At 40.8% G+C, this 25,219-nt stretch overlaps 1 protein-coding gene across 1 annotated transcript; it reads left to right on the forward strand.

Annotated features, from left to right (window-relative positions):
• Positions 1–372: 372 nt before the first annotated feature.
• Positions 373–24,638, forward strand: LOC126336724 (glutathione S-transferase 1-like). Its single transcript, XM_050000707.1, has 6 exons — positions 373–449; positions 8,208–8,347; positions 16,895–16,953; positions 22,701–22,839; positions 23,991–24,152; positions 24,409–24,638. Exons 2-6 carry the CDS (start codon positions 8,216–8,218, stop codon positions 24,547–24,549), a joined length of 633 nt encoding a protein of 210 aa, XP_049856664.1. The 5' UTR covers positions 373–449; positions 8,208–8,215; the 3' UTR covers positions 24,550–24,638.
• Positions 24,639–25,219: the final 581 nt, after the last annotated feature.

Genomic DNA, 25,219 nt, shown 5'->3' on the forward strand with positions numbered 1-25,219 from the left:
CAGAAAATGTCTACGTCCTCATATAGTTCTGTAGGATTTGTGAAATCGGTTACGGAAGTAAGCGAAGAAGCAAGTTTATATAGCATCAGACGATAGTTTTCAGCATTTCTCTTGTGGATATCGGTGGCGAAGAAACTGGGGGAATCTTCAAAGAAATTGAAAGAATGATGACTGAAAAATTATGTAGTCAATTACTCACTGTGTGACATACCTGTTCATAAATAAAATAATGCTGTAAGTGGGGAGATAAGTTGCGAACTTTCTAGAAACGTATAGTGAGTCTGATTCGCCGGTGTTGGCACGTCTTATCGTGCCGGTGTGCTTGTGTTAGCAGTCACCATGACGCTGCACATCCAGCGTTATAAAGCGGGCGGTAGCAACACGTCCCGATTTAGACGCCGTGAGATACCCGAAGCAGCGCTACGTCCAGCTAACCGCAGACACATCTGGTATGTAATGCGCCAACATTTAACTTTTTTTACTGCATAATATTCATAGTTACGTGCTTCAAGAACAGTAACTTGCCTCAAGGTGGCTTTAAAATCTTGTATTTAAAGAAATATGTGTGCCGGTCCAGTATTAACAAATATATATTCATCCCGTTATTATAGGCTTATCTGTAGAAGAAGTTTAAGATTAGTGTTCAGAGCAGCGCCGCTGACGATATAATTAAAAACGGAGCCGTTGAGATATCGCACTTAGTAGCTTTTTTTTACCGAATCATGCTATTGGTACGAAAGAAGATTCGCTGCAAAAGTGTGATGTCATTTAACGTGATACGGCTTCCCAGACAACAAAATCGTATGACCGTGCGTTCGCATAATGAAATTCATTGTAAATGCAGCACAGTTTCGAAGCCGAGCTTTTGCAATTACTATCGCATTGGTTAGCGCTCGGGACTCGCAATCCGGAGGACGCCTGTTCAACTACCCGTGCGGCCAACCAGATTTAAGTTCTGCATTATTTCCCTAAATCGCTGCAGGAAAATGCCGGGATGGCTCCTTCGAAAAAGGCACGGTCGATTTCCTTCCTCATCCTTTCGTCTTCCGAGCTTGTGTTTCGTGTTTAATGACTTCGCCGTAGACGGGACAGTTAAATTTTTAATCATCCTTCCTTCCTTTTTGCAATTATTCATTTCTAGAAAATCGTGAATGTCGACTAATAAACTCAGTTACATTTTAAAGAGAAATTTTCAACCTAATCCTCGTGGGTCTCAGTTTGTGTTATACAACAACATTTCAATATTTGTGACCCCACAGCAAAAAAATGGTTCAAATGGCTTTGAGCATTATGCGACTTAACGTCTGAGGTCATCAGTCGCCTAGAACTTAGAACTAATTAAACCTAACTAACCTAAGGACATCACACACATCCATGCCCGAGGCCCACAGCAAGAAATGTGTTTCTAGCATTGCATAATACCTGTTTACTGTGAAGATATCCTTTGCATTGAACGAAATGATCTCTCTTCAAAACAATTTTTTGAGATAAGAATATGTAAAAGAATCGTAAGTCAAATTCTGGGGAAAAAGAAAGATGGGGAATTTTTTTCATACGCTTTTTTGCAATCTCTACGCCCCATGTGTGAACAGCCTCAACGTTCTGAAGCTCTCCACATTACACTGAGGTGACAAACGCCATGGGATAACCTCCAAAAATCGTGTCGAACCTCCTTTTGCCCAGTGTAGTGCAACAACTCATGGACTCAACAAGTCGTTAAACTCCTCTGCAGAAATATTAAGCGATGCTGTCTCTGTAGCCATTCATAATTACGAAAGTATTGCCGGTGCAAGATTTTGTGTACCAACTGACCTCTCTATTATGCCACAGGGTATTCACATCTGGCGATATGGGTTGCCAAATGATTCACCCAAATTGTCTAGAATGTTCTTCAAACAAGTCACCAACAACTGTGCCGTAGTGACATGGCTTATTGTCATCCACAAAAATTCCGTTGTTGTTCGAAAGCATGAAGTTCATTAATACTACAAATGTTGTCAAAGTGGCCGAACATACCCACTTCCAGTCAATGATCGGTTCAGTCGAACCAGAGAATCCAGTTCGTTCCATGTAAACACAGCCCACACCGTTGTGGAGCCACAGCGAGCTTGCACAATGCCCTGATGACAACTTGGGTCCATGGTTTCGTGACGTCTGCGCCACGCTCCAGCCTTCCATTAACTCTTACCACATATTTTCCGGTTCACTTACCAGGCCACAGTTTTGAAATCGTTCAGGGTCCAATTCGTATGGTCACGAGCCCAGGAGAGGCGCTGCAGGTGATGTGCTGTTAGCAAAGGCGCTTAGGTTGGTCGTTTGCTGCCATTAACCCGAAATTCCGCCGCACTGTCCTAACGGATGCATTCGTCGTACGCCCCACATTGATTTCTCCGATTATTTCACATAGTGTTACTTGTCTATTAGCACTGACACCTCTACACCAAAGCCGCCGCTCTCGGTCGTTAAGTGAAGGCCTTCGACCACTGCGTTGTGCATGGTGAGAAGTAATGCCTGAAATTTGGTATTCTCGGCACACTACTGACACCGTGGATCTCGGAATATTGACTACCCTAATGATTTCAGAAATGGAATGTCCCACGCGTCTAGCTCCAACTACCATTCCGCGTTCAGCGACTGTTAATTCTAGTCGTGTGGGCAAAATCACGTCAGAAACCTTGTCGCATGAATCATTTGAGTACAAATGACAGCTTCAGCAATGCAATCCCCTTTTAGACCTTTGGTACGTAATATTACCGCCATCCGCATATGTGCGTATCGCTATCCCATGGCTTTTGTCACCTCATTGTATGTAATTAGTCCAGTAGCATTGAATAAAGGGCATCTGTCATATTTTACCCATTTTCAAATACGCAGTCTTGTGACCTAACCAAAAGAAGAAGAACATTGCCTTTATTTTTCTCTGTTTTCGTATTACTTTCGTCAGCCTACACGGTCGGGAAGTAACTTGACATTTTTGTCTTCTGCGTGTAATCGTGGATCCTCGAGTCGTCAACTGTCACGTAATGATACCACAAGTATTACGGACTATGCTTCAATTTAAGCAAACACAAATGCCTATCTTCGAACGACTTTGGTCTCGAGTCAACAACTACAGAACGATTGCGCTCTCGGCTTTTCCACACGTAGATTTTCTTTCCCGATAGTGCGTGTCCATAGTCCGAAATGCCTTCGAGATACAATGAATATTAATACGAGAATTTCCTTTCACTTTCTCCATCATATATTGCTCACGGTAATACTTCTATAACAGTCCATGTGGTTATGGCCTAAGCTGCTTTCATATCTGAAGAAGTCGTCTCCTGTAACCGATGTCGCCTTACGGGACAGATTTCGATGTTTTTATTAAATACGAAACATGCTGAGCGTCATAAACCGTACAGAAAAAATAAAATTTGAAAAGAGTTGCAATACTCTGACTGGTAAAAAGCTTTTCAGGTGGCGGCTTTGTTAAAATGAATTCAAAGAAGGCAACATCAGCTGTCATAAAACTCTCCTTGTAAACAGTCTTTGCGTTTATTCGCAGTACTTGTCACTGTGCTGCCAAAAATGAGCTTATCACAAGCATGCGTGTCTTTGAAAGATTCAAGTCATTAGTTGCCTTCTTCAGATGTACGAATGAATACTTTCCTTAACCTGCTAACACAATTAAAGATAGGTAGTTGAGCTCGTCGCTTCTTCAGACATATAACTATAATAAATAACGGAGCTTCTAGCTGAAAAACTGTAATTAATGGCAAATAAAACAAGTCTCACCATTAATGGACTTTATGCCGGTACTTACTTAGGAGGTGAAACACGCAATTAAGATTCACAACAAGTGGGTTTATTGCAAACATTGTATCATACAAAAGATCGTCATAATAAAACTCGAACGATGTTTAAACAATTTATAGATGGGCGTACAGACGATGAACGACCATCTGTATAAACTTTTTTTAGCAATAGGACGAAACAGTATATCCTCACATACATTCTTGTCGTGAGTTCATGACGTTCGGAACGATCAACAAAGGTAGTAAAATCTCGTGGCACACAAGCTCGTTTAATTTCTCACTTTGTGATTATTTTCTTTCTGGCAAGCTGAGGTGTCAATTATTCGCAAATAATCCAAACATATGATATAATAGGTACAGGCAGACATTCCAAACATTATTGCTGACGTCCCTCAAACAGAAGCTCTAAGTGGTCCTCAAAATTTGATAAATCGAACTCAAGACGACATCGAAGTCAACAATGAATATCTCAAGCATCTTCTGCAAAGAACAATTCTCCGGTTAACTGCCGAGGATAATTTACGTACTGTCAGACTTTTTAGCGTATCAGACTAATAAGCGTTCACAGGGCAATTTTGTTTTAGCCGCTCTGTGTCTTCAAACTATCCTGAAAGGAAATACTAAGTACCATGCAGCTTAACTGCATTTCTTTTACGTTCGCTGACAGAAAAATGTAAAGAAAGGATTGCTCGTACGTATGTCAAATCTCGTCTATGAGACCTCCTGTGATGTGTATTTTGTAGGCAGCCGTATTGTGGTGTGCCTTTATGTCATATGTCATGTGTCAGCTCAAATTCAGACTAAGGTGTCAATCATCGTAATACTAACCATTTTCCCGGCAGTTGTGTAGTGGGATCTAGATTTCCAGGCAGTTCACAGAGATCGAGAATAAGAGTCGTTATCTGAATATCTGATGCTCTCTGCCCTTCTACATGTTATGTTTTCTTAAGTTAAGAAATCCTCGATGAATGGCACTTTAAGGAACTATGCCTACAGCATTTATTTTATACATTTAAAAACTCATGACTTCCTTGGATTCATTCGTCCTCGATTTCTCATCATTTCAGCAACGTGTAAAGAAAGTTTTTCCAAATTTGCACAGAGTTTGAGAACGTTTTCATTACTTGACGTACGTATCATACCATCCGTCAGTTCACCACAGATTTGTCAGACTGCTACATAGACACCAGCCCAATGGAAAACCGGTAGCCTACAGAAACTCTTCAGTAAGTACCGACAGTTGTTCTGTAAGGTCAGTGCAACTCAGACAGTTTAAAATTTTAATCAAGTACTCCATATAGCAACGGCGGGTTGGAAGGTGAGTATGACTTGTTACATCATTTGTGTGTAGTCAGCGCAAACAGTCGTAACAAAGGTACACGTACAATCTCAGAGATAATGCAGATACGCTTACCTCTAGCAAATATTTGGATTATCTGCTATTTTGGTGTCTGGCTGTAAGGAGAGAGGCGTCATTTCCTTTCTGTCTAAACCTTCTAATTACTCTCGCTTTAATTTTTACAGAAAGTCGCAAAGGACGTAAAGTTATAGATATTTCTGTAGTGTTACTTACATTCGCTTATTTAGACGGTAGAGTTATGTGGACGAAAGTATACATTAGAGCGTGCAAGGGACATCTGTAGCAAGTGATGGTGCAACTCAGCCTCTGAAATCGAAGTTTGTGTGGGCAGGTCAACGGATATGCGGAGTTGTGACACAGACGTTTTTCAGTGAAGTACTTTTGAGGTCGCCGTTGTGATTTTAGAATACATTTAAGAACAAATGCCACTAAATAGAAAAAAGAAAACGGCGTTGTACAGTTTAATACGAAAAAGAAAAATCAGGCTGTAGTTTGAGTGTCAAAGACTTGCAATACGATACGGGTAAAAATAACTTTTCCGTTTTGTTCATTACTTCGAGCCTAAGAAAAAGTGCAACATCGTGCTACCCATACACTAAGATGCACTTTGTCTGAGAAGACACATCAGGTACAGATATACGCGTCTTTCCTAAGAGTCGTGGAACTCATTTTCACTAATGTTTCGACAGATAATTGTCATTTCGTTTTGCGTTGTGTAGCTGGAGTCAGCCCAAACAGTTACTGCTCGTCACGCTTTCCTTGCGACGCCCACTGACAACAAAAAGCGTCGGTTTGTTTCACATTACATCCAATATTATTTGTAAACCGAAGACAAGTGTACTATGTTTGAATAAATGGTTTTGCTACGATCAGCAATTAATTTTCCCATGTTGACATTTTATGCCTATGCTATAATCTTCTGAAAAGTAATAATAAGTAACAAATATACTTCACTAAACAGTAAAAATATGATACTTCGGAAATTATTTCTTCTCCCATTTCAAAACATTGTTACACACAGCATTTTAACCAGCACATCTAATAAATGTTTAACCTTTAAGAATATTATAAGGAAAACGTAATATTGTGGAGATGGTTACATGCAGATTGTATTTTTTTCGTCTTTCTGTGGAAGACCTTTAAAACTTACTAAATCATATTTTTTCTGAATACTTTTGGAAGCAGAATGTTTAAGATACAAAGCGTATAAAGCAACTGATTTTAGAAACTAAATTTTAGGCGGTATTCTTTCAAACACATCAAGAAGTGTTTTTCACCATATTTCTATACTTCGCTGTCACTATCTGCTCCAAGATGAAGAATAGTTTTCTTGAAAGACGTGTTTAGTTTACGTTTATAAATCCGTGCATGCTCTACAGAGAGTACTATCTTACAGTAATTTCACTAATTTTATTTTTTAAGTATATGAGGACAGAACGACTTTAAAATTTGCTACAACCACTACTTAAGCAATTACTTTGTAATAACATTCCATGAGGTGCTTTTATAAAAGAACTATAAAATTTAAGTGACACTTACATGCTGTCCTAGTAAATAGTTCTCATATTAATTTACTGGGTAAATTTTTATTCGTATGAATTTCTCTTTGTAATTTGCAGAGTAACTCGGGTTTCTTGTTCAAGTACTTTAATAAACAGATGCCGTTTTTATCAAATGAATTTAGTTTAACGGTATGGATTGTTACAATATTTGTGTTAATTATCAATTTAGTTCATTCAGGAGACTACCCTATTAAAGTAGACAATTCAGCATAAGGAAGTGACCTACCTGGATGGAGGCAGACATTGCAAATGGTGATTGTCGGAGTTGTTTGCACTCTAACCACCACTGCTTCCAAGTTAAATGCCCACTGTGCATTGCAAAAGATCAGTCTTAGTGTGATGTTTGTCAAGAAAGTCTGCCTGAGAATCAATGAACAACCATGTTCGAAAGAACAGACACCATACACATATAAGTAAATGTATCCTTTGTTAGAGTGCTAAGATCATTGCATACCGCATGACTAATACTTCAGAAACCGTGTGGCTTTAACAGTATAGCATTTTTATGTGCAGAACTCTGTAATCTTTAGAACGTCAGACCACAATAAATTTCACGAAGCTGATGTACAGTTTTTTTTCACGCACGTATTTCTATAATGCATCAGATATTTTATTTTACGTGCCAGATTAATCTCAGACTTCCTTTTATCACTTTTCGCTTACATTATTAAAGTCATGTTCTGCCGTAGTTAAAATCTACTTTAAGATTAAATTAAACTATTGCTTGGATAAAGGTATTCTTAGAGAAGAAAATGTTTGCTAACTTAGATTAATTTTCAAGTTGCTGTTTCTAAATGAGACGTACACAAAGCAATGTTTTGTGTGTATGTACCACAAATGATGCAGTGCTACTGACTTCAAGACTTTTTAACAAAATAATTTATCCGAAGTTAGTGTGTAGCAGGCAGGCACTCCATCTTTAGGCCACAAGTGACCCATCGGGACCATCCGACCCCCGTCTCATACTCAGTTGAGGATTTAGATAGGAGGGGTGTTTGGTCGACCACCGCTCTCCCGGTCGTTACGATGGTTTTCTTTGACCGGAACCGTTACTCTTCGGTCGAGTAGCTCCTCAATTGTCATCACGAAGCTGCGTGCACCCCGAAAATGGCAACAGCGAATGCTGGCCAGCATGGTCACCCATCCAAGTGCCGGCCACGTACGATACCGCTTAACTTCGGTGATCCGACGGGAACTGGTGTATCCATTGCAGTAAGGCCGTTGCCCGAAGTTAGTGTATAGTTAGAGGTTATTCGCTTATCGCTACTGGACGGAAGATACTGAGTTTTATGTCAAACACAAAATTTGTCTACAATTAATGATGTCTCTACAAGCTACGCCGCATATCATCAGACCTTAGTTTTCATTTTTTAACAGAATCACTATTTTTATTCTTCTCTTTACCACACAAATATACAAAACTTGCAAATTTTCTGAGGAATTTGGCTACTGTTGTGGAAATTACTTATTTAATGTTCAATTTATTTTTAGGTACGACAATGGCTCCCCCGACTCTTTATAACAACCCTTTGAGTCCTCCATGTCGTCTTGTACGTTTGGTGGCTGGTATCATCGGAGTTGACCTGAAACTAGCGAATGGTACTGACATGAAGTCGCCTGAAATGTTGAAGGTAATGTATGTGTTGTCTGATAACAAAATTATATGCTTATAGAGCGCAAAAATATTTTGAGATAAACTGAAAAACTGTATAAAAGCAAACTACTTTATTTTCTTTAGATGAGAAAATAAATACTGGGAAGTCTTTGTAGTGACTCCAGTGAGCCCATGAGCGCTATCGCCAGATGTGACACCAGTGGTCCGATTTTCGTGCTGCCATGAGAGGTGTATTCCAGATGTGTAGAGTCGGGTGATGATTTTATGCTTCCCATTGTGTTGATTTTAAAGTGTCAGTGAAACAATAGAAATCTTTGCTCAAGTTCAGGAGTCCCTTGACTACAGATGCAATTCGAATTGGACACTGAAAGAGGAAATGCCATGCCATTGCTATTGTAACAATCATGATGATGATTTTTGATTTCTTGGCCGCTCAAAGGCTTGGTTATCAGCTCCCGTACAAATTTCCAGTCAATTCACATTCCAGTCTTCCAGTTCCCGATTTATGATGAAATGATGACAACACGAACACCCAGTTCCCGGGCGGAGAAACTTCACGACTTAGCCAGGACCCGTTGTTAACAGTAATAGGAAAATGTCGCGATGGTTCAATGGGTAACTATTAGACTAAAAGTCCAGACGTCTGTGATTCAACCCAGACACGCCACTGGGATTTTTTTCTCGCTTCTTTAGCATTTGACAACGATACGTGTACGTGAAAAATGCCATATTGCCCCGTGGTTAGGGTCCGCGAAATTTGTAACTCCACCAAATCTGGGTAAGTTAATTCGAAGACAAGGACATGCCAACTCCAAAAGGACTTTCCCTGGTTAAGTATTGCCTCAAATTTCGTATTGTGCACGGTATTGCTTACTTACTTCAAGCACTTTCTATCACAATACCGTAACAATCTCTGACCTCTGCTTCTTAGCTATAGTTGTTTGTTTACTTGTATTTATAATTGCTAGAAGTCTGAAAACGTAAATTTTATTGCTCTATGTATGTAGTAAACAGTACTGGTGAGATCCAAATTTTTGCATTATTCTTTTTCTTATCTTTACATTCATTTTGTGTCTGACTAGAATTTCTGCTTTTTTCAATACTCAATTAGTCTTCGGTCTCTGTAATCGGCTTTAAGGTATCTTAGGGTTCGAACCAGAGCATCTCATTTTATATTATCAAATGCTTCCTCAGTGTCAATGAAAGCGATTAGTAGTACTCTGTACACACTTGGCGTATTCTCATATCTGTGTCTCGTATCTTCCAAACTTGAACAAGTCATCAGGCATCTGTTATAGTCATCTTTCCAAATAGCGTATAATTATATTTCGTTAATACTTTGGAGCGTGGGATACAATATTCGATGTAGAGCAGTTTTTTCCAGTATGAAACCTACACCGTTGTATCATTGAACGTTAACTTCTCTGCTTGGTCAGTTCACTTCGCCGATTCCTAATACGTCAGTTATTAACCTTTCCATTTCTGTCCTCACATTCTTCAGTGCTCTACTTTGCAGTTATCTCACAGTTTATGTCGCTAGTCAATATGCTATTTTTTTTTTTTTAATTTTTGTATTAAATTTTCTGTATTGCTGTCCTCGTCATAGAGTCGGGTGGGTGATTACCCCGAATGATTTCACGTGATAAGAATACAGTATGAAATAATAATCTGATATTGTTGTTGTGATCTTCACTCCAGAGATTGGTTTGATGCGGTTCTCCATGCTATTCTATCTTGTGCAAGGCTCTTCATCTCCGAATAACTGTTGCAACCTACATCATTTTGAATCTGCTTGTGTTTTCATCTCTGGGTCACCCTCTACGATTTTTACCCTACACACTACCCTCCAGTACTAAACTGGTGATCCCTTGATGCCTCAGAACATTTCCCACCAACCGATCCCTTCTTCTAGTCAAGTTGTGCCACAAATTCCTCTTCTTTCCAATTCTATTCATTACCCCCTCATTAGTTACGTGATCTACCCACGTAATCTTCAATATTCTCCTGTAGCACCACATTTCGAAAGCTTCTATTCTCTTCTTGTCTAACCTGTTTACAGTCCATGTTTCACTTCCAAACATGGCTACACTCCATACAAATACTTTCAGAAAAGACTTTCTGACACTTAAATCTATACTCGATGTTAACAAATTTCTCTTCTTCAGAAACGCTTTCCTTGCCGCAGCCAGTCTACAACTTATATCCACCCTACTTCGACCAGCATCAGTTATTTCGCTTCCCAAATACCATAACTCATTTATTACTTTAAGTGTCTCATTTCCTAATCTAATTCCCTCAGCAGCACCTAATTTAATTCGACTACATGCCATTATCCTCGTTTTGTTTGTGTTCGTGTTCTTCTTATGTCCTCCTTTCAAGACACGGTTCATTCCGTTCAGTTGCTCTTTCAGGTCATCTGACAGAATTACAATATCGTCTGCAAACCTAAAAGTTTTATTTCCTCTCCGTGGATTTTAATTCCTACTCCAAATTTTTCATTTGTTTCTTTTACTGCTTGCTCAAATATAGATTGAAAAACATCGGGGAAAGGCTAGAACCCTGTCTCACTCCGTTCTCAGTTAGTGCTTCCCTTTCATGCCCCTCGACTCTTCGTAATTGACATCTAGTTTCAGTACAAATTGTAAATAGTATTTCGCTTCCTGTATTTACCCCTGCCACCTTCAGAATTTGAGAGAGTATCCTAGTCAACATTGTCAAAAGCTTTTTCTAAGTCTACAAATGCTAGAATCGTAGTTTTGCCTTTCCTTAATCTATTTACTAAGATAAGTTGTAGGGTCAGTATTATATGCTCTAGTGTTGTAATGGTAGAAAGAAGACATGAGGACAACACCATGAGTGGTTAACACAGGAAAGAACGGAGCAACTACCGCGATAAGGAGTCGCACCTCTGCCAGCTACCACTGACCTCCCTAGAGCCTGAACGAACGCGTTTCCATAACAGTGGCTTTCTCCAACTTATACAGGATCAGTATTCATCAGTCTTAAAAGCAGTTGACCTGCTCCGTTGCTCACAATCCGAGAAATGAGAATATTAACGTTTTTCACCATTGAAGGTTCAAATTAAAACCTACTTTTTCTGTGTGACCATGTTACTTTTGTTTACGATTCCTATCGGATTTCATTGTCAAAGAATCTGTGGGCTTCCAGGGATAGTAATCAGGTTTAAATCACTGTTCGTTCTCAAGTCATCAACATTGGACTGAAATTTGGGGTAAAATTGTAGCTGGACTGCAGAGATGGTATTTTAAATAATAAACAAGCGACTCTTCAGGCGCAGGTTACTTGAGCGGATGGGTGTCTATTCCTCGTCAATTCCCTGTCTCTATTAATTGCCGCGAATTGTCGTTCTCCAACATTCGGACAGAAGCATATTCACAATAACATTTTCTGCAAATCACTTATTTTACCGGTGGCCTTGGTGACCGAGCGGTTCTAGGCGTTTCAGTCTGGAACCGCGCGATCGCTACGGTTGCAGGTTCGAATCCTGCCTCGGGTATGGATGTGTGTGATGTCCTTAGGTTAGTTAGGTTTATGTAGTTCTAAGTTCTAGGAGAATGATGGCCTCAGAAGTTAAGTCCCATAGTGCTCAGAGCCATTTGAACCATTTATTTTAGCAGGATATTTTACTCCTTTGAGTACAAAAGTGTGAGCAGAATCCCTGGACACTGCACTAACGGCCTCACATGCACTCACTAGCACCTACTCACGAAGAACTGGCCAACTAGTGTGCGTACCGGTGCAGCATTTCCACTGTACATTGCCTTTTCAGATTTGGAACGAACATGTATGTGCCCAATAACAAGAAGGAATTCATTTAAAAAAGATAACAAGTACCTTCCTCGGGATTTGTAAACACTCACTGCAGTTTGATCCCACATAAACACTCGCTGCTTTAAAATACTAAGAGGTCGGTCGCCTCACTGTTTTTTGGACATACTCATAGGGTGCCGTCAACCTGTACCAAAACGTAACCTATCATGCAGTCCTTTCTCATGTTGTAGTGTCAAGTGTTCATTTCTGAATGCAATGATTTACTGATTAAAAAAAGTATCAGGACCCTGTTAGTGGTCATCGGTGGACGCTTTCAGTGAGGCGTCCGAATGTCTGTGGAGGAGTGCCAGCCTAATCTTCCTCAACAGCCAAAACTGGAGAAGACAGTGTTGATGGATGCTGGAGTCTGCATCGAAGACCACGTTCCTTGTCATTCCAAAAGTGTTCCACTTCGTTCACGTCTGGGCTCTGGGCAGGACAGTCCATTTCAGAAACATTATTATTCACAAACCATTGCCTCACAGTAGTGGATTTATGACAGGGTACATTGTCATCCTGATAGAAACAATTAACGTCTCCCAACTCTTACTCTACTGTAAAATGCGTTCACACTCTTCGGAATTTAGTGTTTTCTTAAGCGCAACAAGGAGTCCGCAACCTAACCATGAAAAAGACCCCCATACTGTAACAACGCATCCCCCACATTTCGCTGTTAGCACTGCACACGATGAGAGGTAACGTTCTCCAGGCATTAGCCAAACGCTAAGCCTTCCATCGGATTACCACTCTAAGTCATTCGTTTTCATACATTCACCGTTCAGTGGCGTCGGTCTTAACACCACCTCAACTGTCTCTTAGCACTGACTTCAGAAATGTGTGGTCTTTGTGGATCTGCTCGCTCATTACTTTACTCATTACTTTACTCCCAACGCACGCTCGCTGCTGCAGATGGACTGTTGTTAGCGCTTTGAAACTCACCAGTGATTCGTTCTGCTGATATGTTGGACTTTTTTTCAACCACTCTCAGCAATGCTGCTTGGTTTCTGCCCCTGAGAACGAGAGGTCCTGGTCTCGGTTAAACTGTGGTTATTCCTTCGCGTTTCCAGTCCAAAGTCACATCACCAGTGGTCGATCTTGACAGCTTTAGAAGCGTCGAAATGACCCTGATCCGTTTGTTACTCAGATATGTGTTGATGAGTCCATTTTTGATGTTCCTAAACTCGCCTGACAAGCCCCTTCTGCTGTTCGTGCTTCTCTGCTGGCAACACATTACTGCCGGGCTCCTTCTATAATGGAGTGTCCTTCTCTCGTGAAGTCTGGTGGTCGATTCCGCTTTATACGCTGGTGTCTGATACTTTACAAACACATGTAAACTCTGAGAAGCGGCCTGGTCGGCGCAGGCTAACGCGAAACGGATATTGAAAGGATTCCACTCAAGTACAAAACCATAAGCCAAGTTAGTGCACAGCACGCGGGTAAAGTATTGCGAAGTGTAACACTCGTACGCTGCTCAAAAGTCTAGATTCCTAGTACCACTGTAGTCGAAGCAACGGAAATTTTCGATCCAGCTGCGAACTGCCAGCTACATTTCTTTGCTTTGTTGTTATCTCCCCACGAAGGCGCGGGCTGGCAGGGGATAGAAGCACTCCTCAGCCAAAGGTTTCATGCATTTGACCTAGGTCCTAAGGGGTGAATGTGGCTGGCAGTGGAATAACGCTCTGCTCCTTCACCGAAAGAATTTGGATACAAAGATGAGATGTACATTTTAAAAGCATGAATCGTGTACAATTTTCTTAAATACATGTAAGGACATTTTTCACTGCTCACATTTACAACAGCACAGGAAAGCACTGTACGAAATTTTTGAAAACTGAGTTGCGAGAAAGTTAAAATCAATAATGTACTGTATTAGACTTTTATGGGACAGACCTGCATTTAGAAGGAGAAACGGGGAGGGAAAGGTGGCTTGGTCCTTTTGGGTAGTTAGTGTTGATCGGCTGCTGGGTACAAGTGGGCTGGTTTGTGGGGATAAGGATAATGTGGACTGCCGGTCGAAGTGGCCGAGCGGTTCTAGGCGCTACAGTCTGGAACCGCGCGACTGCTACGGTCGCAGGTTCTAATCCTGCCTCGGGCATGAATGTGTGTGATGCCCTTAGGTTAGTTAGGTTTAAGTAGTTGTAAGTTCTAGGGGACTGATGACCTTAGCAGTTAAGTCCCATAGTGCTCAGAGCCATTTGAACCTTTTTTTTTTTTTTTTTTGTTATGTGGGACAATGGTACGAAAACATGAGGAATAGATAGTTGGACGAAGGCATGTCAAGGTCAGGAGGAGGAGAGAAAAGAGAGGGATGGGTATGGGCCTGGAGGGATGGAGAAATCACCAAGGGATAGGTAGGAGCCGGCTACGTCTGGTAGAAGAGTAGGTGTCAGGTCGGATTTCGTTGTCAAAGAATGAGATTCTATTGAAACTGCCCTGGGAAAGGACAAGTTTCGTCTGGAGACTTCACTTGTATCGGACTTTCATGCATTCTGGAATGAGCCCACGTGATACAAGCGGTGAGTCTTCGAGTGGCGTCATTGCGGATCGACTTCTTCGTAACATCGATAAGCGTTCAGGTGCAGTTGTTACCTCTGGCTGGACGCTACCTGAAAATTTCCATCATTTCATAGTCGGCCACTGAGCCACTGTCATCTTGGCTGGATACAGGATTTCTGGCGCTGAACAGTTTAGCAGGAAGGCACCTGTAATTCAAAGTGTGGTAGTGGTGGTGGTGGTAGACTGAATTTCGATGTTCACTGTTAGAGAATTTAAGAATTAGTTGTTGGCCAGTAGCTCATGTATCTGCCTTTACAAACCAAATTTTACCGTGGCTGCAAGCGTAGAATAAGTGTTGTTTTGACATCATCGTTTCATCCTAACAGCGACGACTTCCTTGAGGTCCAGGTACTCACGACATGCTAGTGATCTGCTGCCTGTCAAATACTCAGGGCCTATGTGACTGTGGAGATTAAGTGCGATATAAATTTCGCTTCGATGATATTGTCGTCATAAAATGTGCTGAAATATCGTATATTACCTTATCTATGGAAGAGCAGTTGACGGAATAGATAGTGTCTTGAAAGGAGGATATAAGATGAACATCAACAAAAGCAAAACGAGGATAATGGAATGTAGTCGAATGAAGTCGGATGATGCTAAGGGAATTAGATAAGAAAATGAGACACTTAAAGTAGTAAAGGAGTTTTACTATTTAGGGAACAAAATAACTGATGATGGTCGAAGTAGAGACGATATAAAATGTAGACTGGCAATGGCAAGTAAAGCGTTTCTGAAGAAGAGAAATTTGTTAACATCTAGTATAGATTTAAGTGTCAGGAAGTCATTTCTGAAAGTATTTGTATGGAGTGTAGCCATGTATGGAAGTGAAAGATGGACGATAAATAGTTTAGACAAGAAGAGAATAGAAGCTTTCGAAATGTGGTGCTACAGAAGAATGCTGAAGATTAGATGGGTAGATCACATAACTAATGAGGAAGAATTGAATAGGATTGGGAAGAAGAGAAGTTTGTGGCACAACTTGACCAGAAGAAGGGATCGGTTGGTAGGACATGTACTGAGGCATCAAGGGATCACCAATTTAGTATTTGAGGGCAGCTTGGACGGTAAAAATCGTAGAGGGAGAGCAAGATATGACTACACTAATCAGATTCAGAAGGATGTAGGTTGCAGTAGGTACTGGGAGATGAAGAAGCTTGCACAATATAGAGTGGCATGGAGAGCTGCATCAAACCAGTCTCAGGACTGAAGACCACAACAACAACAACCTTATCTATGTGGAAATGTCATGCAAATGACTTTTTAGTTGATTGAAATCTCGAGCTACAGTTTTCTCTTCAACAAGACTGCTACATTGAGTCCCGTTGCTCATACGTCTATCATAAGAGAATGAATAACGTTGTTCATAATCTGCCGTGGCACTTTGAGGTCACTTCTCATTTGCCAGTATAATATTCTGCTATTTATGAAGATCACAAATGCAGCAATGAATATACAAACCAGAAATTGTCATTAAGTGAACTTTATCCACAGTGGATGCTGTTGAACTCCATAACTGTTCCTTTATAAGGAGTAGAAAAATTTCTGCTACCAGTCACAATAAAAGATTATTTATTCGTTATCTTTGCACCTCGTACGCCTAAGTTCTTTGACAATAGCCTACACGTTCGTACGTAAACAGTGTATATCACAAGTGCACGTCGCAATAGTGAAATATGCAGCTAAATTTTATAAAACTGAAACATGGACGTGAAAATGATAACAAATGTGCAACTAAGTGGAAAAACTGTCACCACACCGTTATTATAATAATGATGCTTCATCTTTATGTAAGTACAGATGTATTTTCGATAAATGCTGCCTTGACGTTTACAATTGTTCCACGTGTATCTGTTTAGTCCCCAGCAAATAATTTTTTTGTATTTATACAGTGATCTCTAGCAATATAAACATGTACATGAATGTATAAACTCTGGAAGATGGGCACAAACCCGAAACTGGTCGGGTGACGAATAAATAATCTTTTATTGTGACTGGGAGCGGAAATTTTTCTACACCGGAAATTGTCATTGTCATTGTTGTGTTTTGATTTCCTGATACTTATTTCACATAAAGGTTGATATGCTTTATTTATTAGTTCTCACTTCAGTGTCAGTGTCGTCTCATATGTCGCTTACACAAATTTGAGGTACTACGTGTTTCTTGATCATTTCAGAAAGTTCCTCAACACACTGTTCCCGCATTGGAAGACAATGGCCTGTATCTTGCTGAAAGGTAAGCACTGATTATGAGTTAGTATTACGTATAAAATTTTTACTGACTCTTACATAATGATTGACTTACACTCCTGGAAATTGAAATAAGAACACCGTGAATTCATTGTCCCAGGAAGGGGAAACTTTATTGACACATTCCTGGGGTCAGATACATCACATGATCACACTGACAGAACAACAGGCACATAGACACAGGCAACAGAGCATGCACAATGTCGGCACTAGTACAGTGTATATCCACCTTTCGCAGCAATGCAGGCTGCTATTCTCCCATGGAGACGATCGTAGAGATGCTGGATGTAGTCCTGTGGAACGGCTTGCCATGCCATTTCCACCTGGCGCCTCAGTTGGACCAGCGTTCGTGCTGGACGTGCAGACCGCGTGAGACGACGCTTCATCCAGTCCCAAACATGCTCAATGAGGGACAGATCCGGAGATCTTGCTGGCCAGGGTAGTTGACTTACACCTTCTAGAGCACGTTGGGTGGCACGGGATACATGCGGACGTGCATTGTCCTGTTGGAACAGCAAGTTCCCTTGCCGGTCTAGGAATGGTAGAACGACGGGTTCGATGACGGTTTGGATGTACCGTGCACTATTCAGTGTCCCCTCGACGATCACCAGAGGTGTACGGCCAGTGTAGGAGATCGCTCCCCACACCATGATGCCGGGTGTTGGCCCTGTGTGCCTCGGTCGTATGCAGTCCTGATTGTGGCGCTCACCTGCACAGCGCCAAACACGCATACGACCATCATTGGCACCAAGGCAGAAGCGACTCTCATCGCTGAAGACGACACGTCTCCATTCGTCCTCCCATTCACGCCTGCCGTGACACCACTGGAGGCGGGCTGCACGATGTTGGGGCGTGAGCGGAAGACGGCCTAACGGTGTGCGGGACCGTAGCCCAGCTTCATGGAGACGGTTGCGAATGGTCCTCGCCGATACCCCAGGAGCAACAGTGTCCCTAATTTGCTGGGAAGTGGCGGTGCGGTCCCCTACGACACTGCGTAGGATCCTACGGTCATGGTGTGCATCCGTGCGTCGCTGCGGTCCGGTCCCAGGTCGACGGGCACGTGCACCTTCCGCCGACCACTGGCGACAACATCGATGTACTGTGGAGACCTCACGCCCCACGTGTTGAGCAATTCGGCGGTACGTCCACCCGGCCTCCCGCATGCCCACTATACGCCCTCGCTCAAAGTCCGTCAACTGTACATACGGTTCACGTCCACGCTGTCGCGGCATGCTACCAGTGTTAAAGACTGCGATGGAGCTCCGTATGCCACGGCAAACTGGCTGACACTGACGGCGGCGGTGTACAAATGCTGCGCAGCTAGCGCCATTCGACGGCCAACACCGCGGTTCCTGGTGTGTCCGCTGTGCCGTGCGTGTGATCATTGCTTGTACAGCCTTCTCGCAGTGTCCGGAGCAAGTATGGTGGGTCTGACACACCGGTGTCAATGTGTTCTTTTTTCCATTTCCAGGAGTGTAGATGGAACAAACCAATATAAGCTTTCTGGGAAGTGGATCTGATACTGATGAAAACTAATAGTAAACTGAAAAAATAAGTTTGTCTGTTTTAGCTTTTGAGTAATAAAGTTAGCGGTACATTAGTTGTTCAGTCTAGCAGGTACATTGGAAGAAGTCATTTACGGCGTTTAGAGCTCACGACGTTTCACTGAAATAGTTACGTGTGACCAAAGGGGAACTACAATCATATATTACAAAAGGAAAAATATGAAAACGGTATCGATAAATTGACGTAGCAGGTACGGTGCAAGCTCCATGTTTTTTAACAGTTCTGGAAACATGGAACGTAATTGGTAAACAGTCTCCTGGCTCGCAAAGCAGAGAGATTTATAAAGAACAATATACGGTACATTAAAGAGGAACAGGGGCAAAAAATAAGCTCGAAGAACTTAAATCTTAAGTTAGGTTTCGTTATACTCTATCAGTACAAAGAAAACTGTGCAATTACAACTGAAGGAACTTAGAGAAGTCACGTATGTTGAAATTAGTCTAAATGAAAAGGAGTGAAACAAGTTCTATGAGAAAGAAATATCACATTTGCTACTATCGTGACTGCATGTGCTAATTTCAGATGTAAATTTAAAAAAGAAGGAAATACAGAAGCAACATCAAATTCCGAATCAGCTCTTGCCTTGCTAAAGAACGACAACGCAGGAAAAACGAGTAGTAACAGTACTGAAAGAAGTCCGAAGCTATAAACGCAAAATATACTTGATTAATGGTCACTGTGGGATGAATGGAAACTAAACAGCAGATAGTCTGTCCAAACTGGCAACATTCGATGGCAAAGAAAAACATACAAAAGTGCCGGCTGATGTCTTTCTACAAAAATATAGACGGCTAGTATGAAATGAGCGGAACAAAGAACGGGCACAATGCTCGAAAGCAAGAGATCGTCATTACGCCAGCATATCACCATGTAACACCAAGCAAACCTTGGTGCACGAAGACCCTTTATGGCAGAAAGTTTGTATCCACTATAGTACAAATGATCTTCAATCATGCATGCTTCAGACAGCATCTAAACCGCAGTTAAGTGTGACTGATTCTTCGACGACCTATACAGCAAGTATATTCTGTCAGTTACGTAAATCAATTGAGTATCTAGTTATGTGGTGTGTACTTTCTGTTTCGGTTTTATATCTATTTTGTTTTAACTGACCAAACGTCTTACCACATACTGTCTAGTTTTGAACGTTCGTTTCTAACTAGCTATATCTTTACATGTACCTAAGCACAAAAAGTTTATTCGACCCACCTAAACCAGCCAAAAACATACTACGCAGTTTTCAGAATTTCGAGCTAAAGATTAAAAGTAGAATGTAGATGGCTGTACTGGTATTGACCTACAAGCCAATAAATAACAGAAATAAAATTATAGAAACGTAGTATTAGTACTATGATTGCAGTTGTTATATCTACGAAATCGTGACAATATAATTAGTCATATCTAAATGAAACTTGACTATCAAGAGTGACGTCTTGCAACATACAATTTTTTTTAATCTTATGAAAAGTGACGAAGACGATGATAAATGTCTTCCCAGATGTAATTATCCCGTATGCGATGGATGTAGGGGCATGTGTTTCCTGAAAAATTGGTCTTATGGGACCAAACTGCTGAGGTCATCGGTCCCTAACCCTGCAGACTACTTAATCTAACTTTCGCTACGGACAACACACACGCCTATGCCCGAGGGAGGACTCGAACCTCCGACGTGAGGAGCCTCAAGGACGGTGACCACGCGCTTCAGACCGCGCGGCTACCCCGCGCGGACGTCTTTCCTGAAATCTGGGATTAAATACGTATATAGGAATACACAGTACTACAGATTTGTAGCAATGTACCCACCATTTGGTCGACCTCTATCTTCACATTCTTAATAACGAACATTTTTGCTACACACACACACACACACACTCACACACATACACACACACACACACACACACACACACAGCCGGCCGCTGTGACCGAGCGGTTCTAGGCTCGTCAGTCCGGCAGCGTACACACACACACACACACACACACACACACACACACACACACACACACACATGCACACACACACAAACACCCGTCCGCATTAATTGATGAATAACACCAGGAGAAAGTGTGTACACCACTCCCATCATCGCCAACACTGGTCATAAGACACACCGTACTGTGGGTGCGTTGTTCTCTGAGGTTTCGAGGCCTTGTCTTTGATTAAAACTCCTACGCCTAACACATCTGAGGGATCTAAACGCAAGATCCCTTCAGTTGCGTAACAGTATCTCAACTACATATTATAGGGAGCCGCAAGTGCGCGTCTGCTCCAGTTTTATATAGCCGTCGTACGGTTCCTTCCTCGATTAAAAGTACTACGTGAGTGGATCAGCGAGAGATTGGCGTCATCAGGGCATTCACGCGTGAAAACAGGCAGAGTCGAGCGTTTGGCCATTGTCTGATTGGTAGCATCTCGTCCTCGTGTTGCAACCATACAGGTCTTTGTTTAATCCAATATCACAGGCATCCCATGTGATAAATGAAGAAGTCATGGTCATGAATTTCTCCATCAGCCGCCAGCAACACTATCTTCTGAATATGAGAATCGTTTAGCACCAAACAAGCTAAGGATGCCCAGAATGATTCCACAAAAATTTTGTAGACAGAACCAACATAAACATTAACAAGCGTAACACCACGTTAATCGTCTTTTCGAGAGATTTCAAAAGCTGTTAAAAACTCACTTACTTCACTGCTGTTATTTTCCTCTCACCACTTTTCTTTAATTCTGCAATAGAACTGAATTAAAAACACGCATTTAAAATTCAGCCAAATACACATCATCGACACCTGTAAAATTGTTTGTAATAAGAAACAATTTTTTCTACTAAACATATAATACTAAACCTTTTTAATGAGTTGATACTCGTTCCAAAGATTTTACCCTGATGAAAGTGCCACCTACTGCGTTACTTGCACTTTATATAGTATGAAAAGCCTGATTTTTTTTTTTTTTCATCTTTCGTTCTCACTCAGGAAAGCTTAAGCTCTTTTCAGCCAGAGATCTAGTTTTTTCTCTTTTGGTGCCGTTTATTTATGAAGGAGAGAAAGGACAATTTTCAGTATACTGTCTCCTTGTTTTTCTTTTCCTGATTTTGTTTGAGGGGTTAAATCATAAGGATAGTTTTAGGGAATTTCCCTGACACCTTACCTGCGATTTTTTTTTGTTTTATTTCCCTGAAGGAGATGATGGTTACTCTACCATCTTGAATATCACGAAATTAGCCATCATAATTTTTAATCTCTAGTAAATGAGTGACAGATCATAGTATTTTGTCAGTTTATGAATATCAGTTACAGGAAGTGCAACTAATGGCGGGGTGTTCAATCGGGTTGAGAATTCACTCAAACACCTGCTTCATTAGTATATAGGGTGGTCAGAAACAGTCTGAAAAGCATGAATGAGTATTCCAGGGTATGTTGTGCTGAGAAATAATAGTTAAGAAAGAAATCAGGTACGCTGCAACGTTTCCAAGAAAATAAGCTTTGAGGGAATAGTACTTAAATTACGAAAAGTACACATGTACAACATTTGCACGCATATAAAATTTATATATTTTAGGCACCATAAATTATTCATATAAAAACATGTAAATCTATTAACGGCAAACAAAAATTCGGTCTCTGAAAAAGATTTAAAATTGTTAACTCCAACTACATTTCCTTTTGCATACAGTCATTTGCAAAAAAGCTTGTTTACATATTCTGAAGCGTTCACTAAATATCACAGGTATTACCCCTTATGCAATTCATTCACACTTCAGTACAGGATACTAAGCACATGTACTGTATAAATAATTTCATTATGAGTCAACATTTTTGGTTTCCAACTGAGACATGTAATCAGCAGATGGTTGCAGCATAGTTGTCAGTACCATTTGGCTTCAAAGACGGCTTGCTGTCATGATGGAATTACAACTGTGGTTGCACTTCCCATAATGTTATAGCATTGGTAAGGTAAAGTTTGCTGCTAAAATAAGTTGCATTGAACTTTTCGCCTTCAGTAAGGCAATGACAGAATATTTGTAGAGATATTCAGCAGGGAATCATATAGACGTAATGAATGAACACCACACTCTCACTATGTGCCTGAATGTGCAGCAATAGCATAGTCTTTATACGTATCTGAGCTTGTACGTTTATAACGATTTGGTGTTCTGTTAACAGCCGTGCTATTGCCATGTACCTCATCTCAAAGTACGCGAAGGATGACTCTCTCTACCCGAAGGATGTTAACAAACGTGTCCTCGTCGACCAGAGGTTATTTTTTGATCAAGATTTGTACAACAGAATTTTGAGTGTTTTCGTAAGTATCATGTTACTCTCGTTCATACAAACAGATTAATCATATACCTTTTTTGTTTAGTGTCGTTTAAATAAGAAAGAGAGTAATGATATATTTTTATTTTAGTGTCACGTTATTTTTCGATAAATTACCTTAATTTATAAAAAGTGCCGAAATTCGGTCTCCCAATCGCTTTCCTTTATTTTCATATGACCGGTTTCGGGAGGTCTGCCCATCTTCAGATCATTTGTTACAATTACGGACTAACCTGTCGAATGTGGAGCTGAAAATTATCTGTCAAGTTAACACCTGTCACTACAGTCACCCTTTTCTGCGGAATACTAAGCATTTTAGACCAACACATTCGGCCACAGTCACTTTGTCACTGACACTCCGAACCCACTCACGACTTGATTAGCAGCTGACTTAGACGCAGTCGCGTGACGCGCACAAACCGCAAGTAGTCGACTTCGAGCAGAGAGTCGCTCGGGCAAAACGGACTTTTTAGTGGAGTACAGCCCCATCTCTCTTCCTGCTTTCTCAATGTCCGTAGACATTAGTTTCAGTTATTCAAGTCTCCGCCTTCAGTCGGTACAGTGAAGGTTTCATTATTCATCTCAGAATTGCTTTAGACGTATTTATTTCGTAGTAACGGCGGGGAATAGCCTAGTTAAAGTTGTGAACATTTCTGGTAGTTTTGTTTTACTACTGATGTTTCACAATGGATCAACTCTATGCATGAAACAGGGGAAGTTATATAAGGAGAAAATGACTCTTATTGAATTATGTTATTACGTATCAGTTTTTTAAAATTTCGGATTTGCCATATGAAACGATATAGTCCTCTTGAGCCACTCTCATTTCAGAAGAATGATGCCTTATCGCATGTAACCCCCTTGTGAGGGACCATACTCACTATGCCACAAACACAGTAAATATATCATTAGTCTAATTACTTATCATGCCTCTGAATACACATTTAATTGTTTCTGTTACGTGATTGATTCTGTGTATATGGTGTGTAGAGCAAATATTGGATTACTGACGTTTATCTACTTTCTCTATCTCATTTTCTGTACCTTTAGTTACCTTTTATGTCTTGCACTTTTCAGCACCCATGTTCTTATATGTCGTTGCAGTTTCTGAGATTCACGTTAATTTTCTGTCAACAGCTGCCAAAATTTTATGGCAAACCGATGGATCCCAGCAGCGTCGATAAAGTGAACGACAGTCTGGAGACTTTAAACCGAATGCTGGATGGCAAACAGTGGCTGGCTGGAGACAAGATCACACTTGCTGATTATGCTGTCGCTAATTCTCTTTCAGCGTTGGAGGTAACGTGAAGCTATCAAATCAACTTTTAAGAAATTAAGAAAATACGAACAACCTATCTAAGAAGTACTTGTTAATTTTCCTGAGGGTTTGATGTCGTTCAAACTTTCTCGCATTAGGTCAGTAGAAATCTCCTGAAGGTCTGAGCGACATCATCAGCCAAAAGGTCTATGAAACTCAGAAAAATTAGTTAAGTTAGGCAATCAAAATATCTATGATCAAAAATTATTTGAGTGCTGATGTCATCTCCCTTTTCAGTTTGCTCCAGAAAGTGGAATTGACCCCACGAAGCAGCCTAACATCAAGCAGTGGCTTCCACGTGTTGAAAGTTCCCACCCAAAATACGGTGAAACCCTCAAAGAATTCCGTGAGGGCTTGAAGAAAATGGCGCAGAAGTAATTGCACATACTATTTACTGGTTTTGTATTGATGTAAAAAAATGTTAACAATTATCTAGTCAAATAAAGTTTATTAACATGTGCAAATTATTTGCAAAGAGTGAAACACTTTCCTTAATGAATCTATAAATATGGAGCGTACGGAGCGTGCGTTGTTCTGAAAATTCCTTGCAGGTTAAAATTATGTGAGACACGAAATATTATCCTTGTTTGTCTCTATCAGCAACCGTAACTTTCAGTGATGTTAATGTTGTTTGTGCTAAGGCGAATAAATTCACATTTGCTACAAGGAAGTCCTATAGTATTCGCCTCAGCTGCAGATGGGGATGACGTGTCATTGGCGACCTCCTTAAGTCCTATTCCAGCAAACTTCTTTGTGAGGAAATTCTAAGAACATGCACAGAGAAATGCTGTCAAAACAAACGAACGTCTGGGTTCTTAATGTAGAGACAATTCATAGAGAAATTAGACCATTTTCAAGAATACCTTAACAAAATTACTCCGAAGTTTCAGCTCGCCGTGCAGGGAGAGGTAGATGGTAAATTTGCAGTTTCTGTGTACACTAGCTTTCTTGAAAGGAAACGGTAGCTTCGGCCACACTGCATACTGAGAACCCTCACACATGGACCGTTACTTACACCGAGTTTCAAATTACCATTTTCAGCAAAAGT

The sequence above is a fragment of the Schistocerca gregaria genome, chromosome 2, assembly GCF_023897955.1.
Source record: "Schistocerca gregaria isolate iqSchGreg1 chromosome 2, iqSchGreg1.2, whole genome shotgun sequence".
NCBI lineage: Eukaryota > Metazoa > Arthropoda > Insecta > Orthoptera > Acrididae > Schistocerca > Schistocerca gregaria.

Coding starts and splice junctions, on each gene's coding strand:
- LOC126336724 (XM_050000707.1), top strand. CDS start 8,216: ATGGCTCCCCCGACTCTTTATAACAACCCTTTGAGTCCTCCATGTCGT. Junction 16,954..22,700: donor GGCCTGTATCTTGCTGAAAG/GTAAGCACTGAT, acceptor TTCTGTTAACAG/CCGTGCTATTGCCATGTACC. Junction 22,840..23,990: donor ACAGAATTTTGAGTGTTTTC/GTAAGTATCATG, acceptor TTCTGTCAACAG/CTGCCAAAATTTTATGGCAA.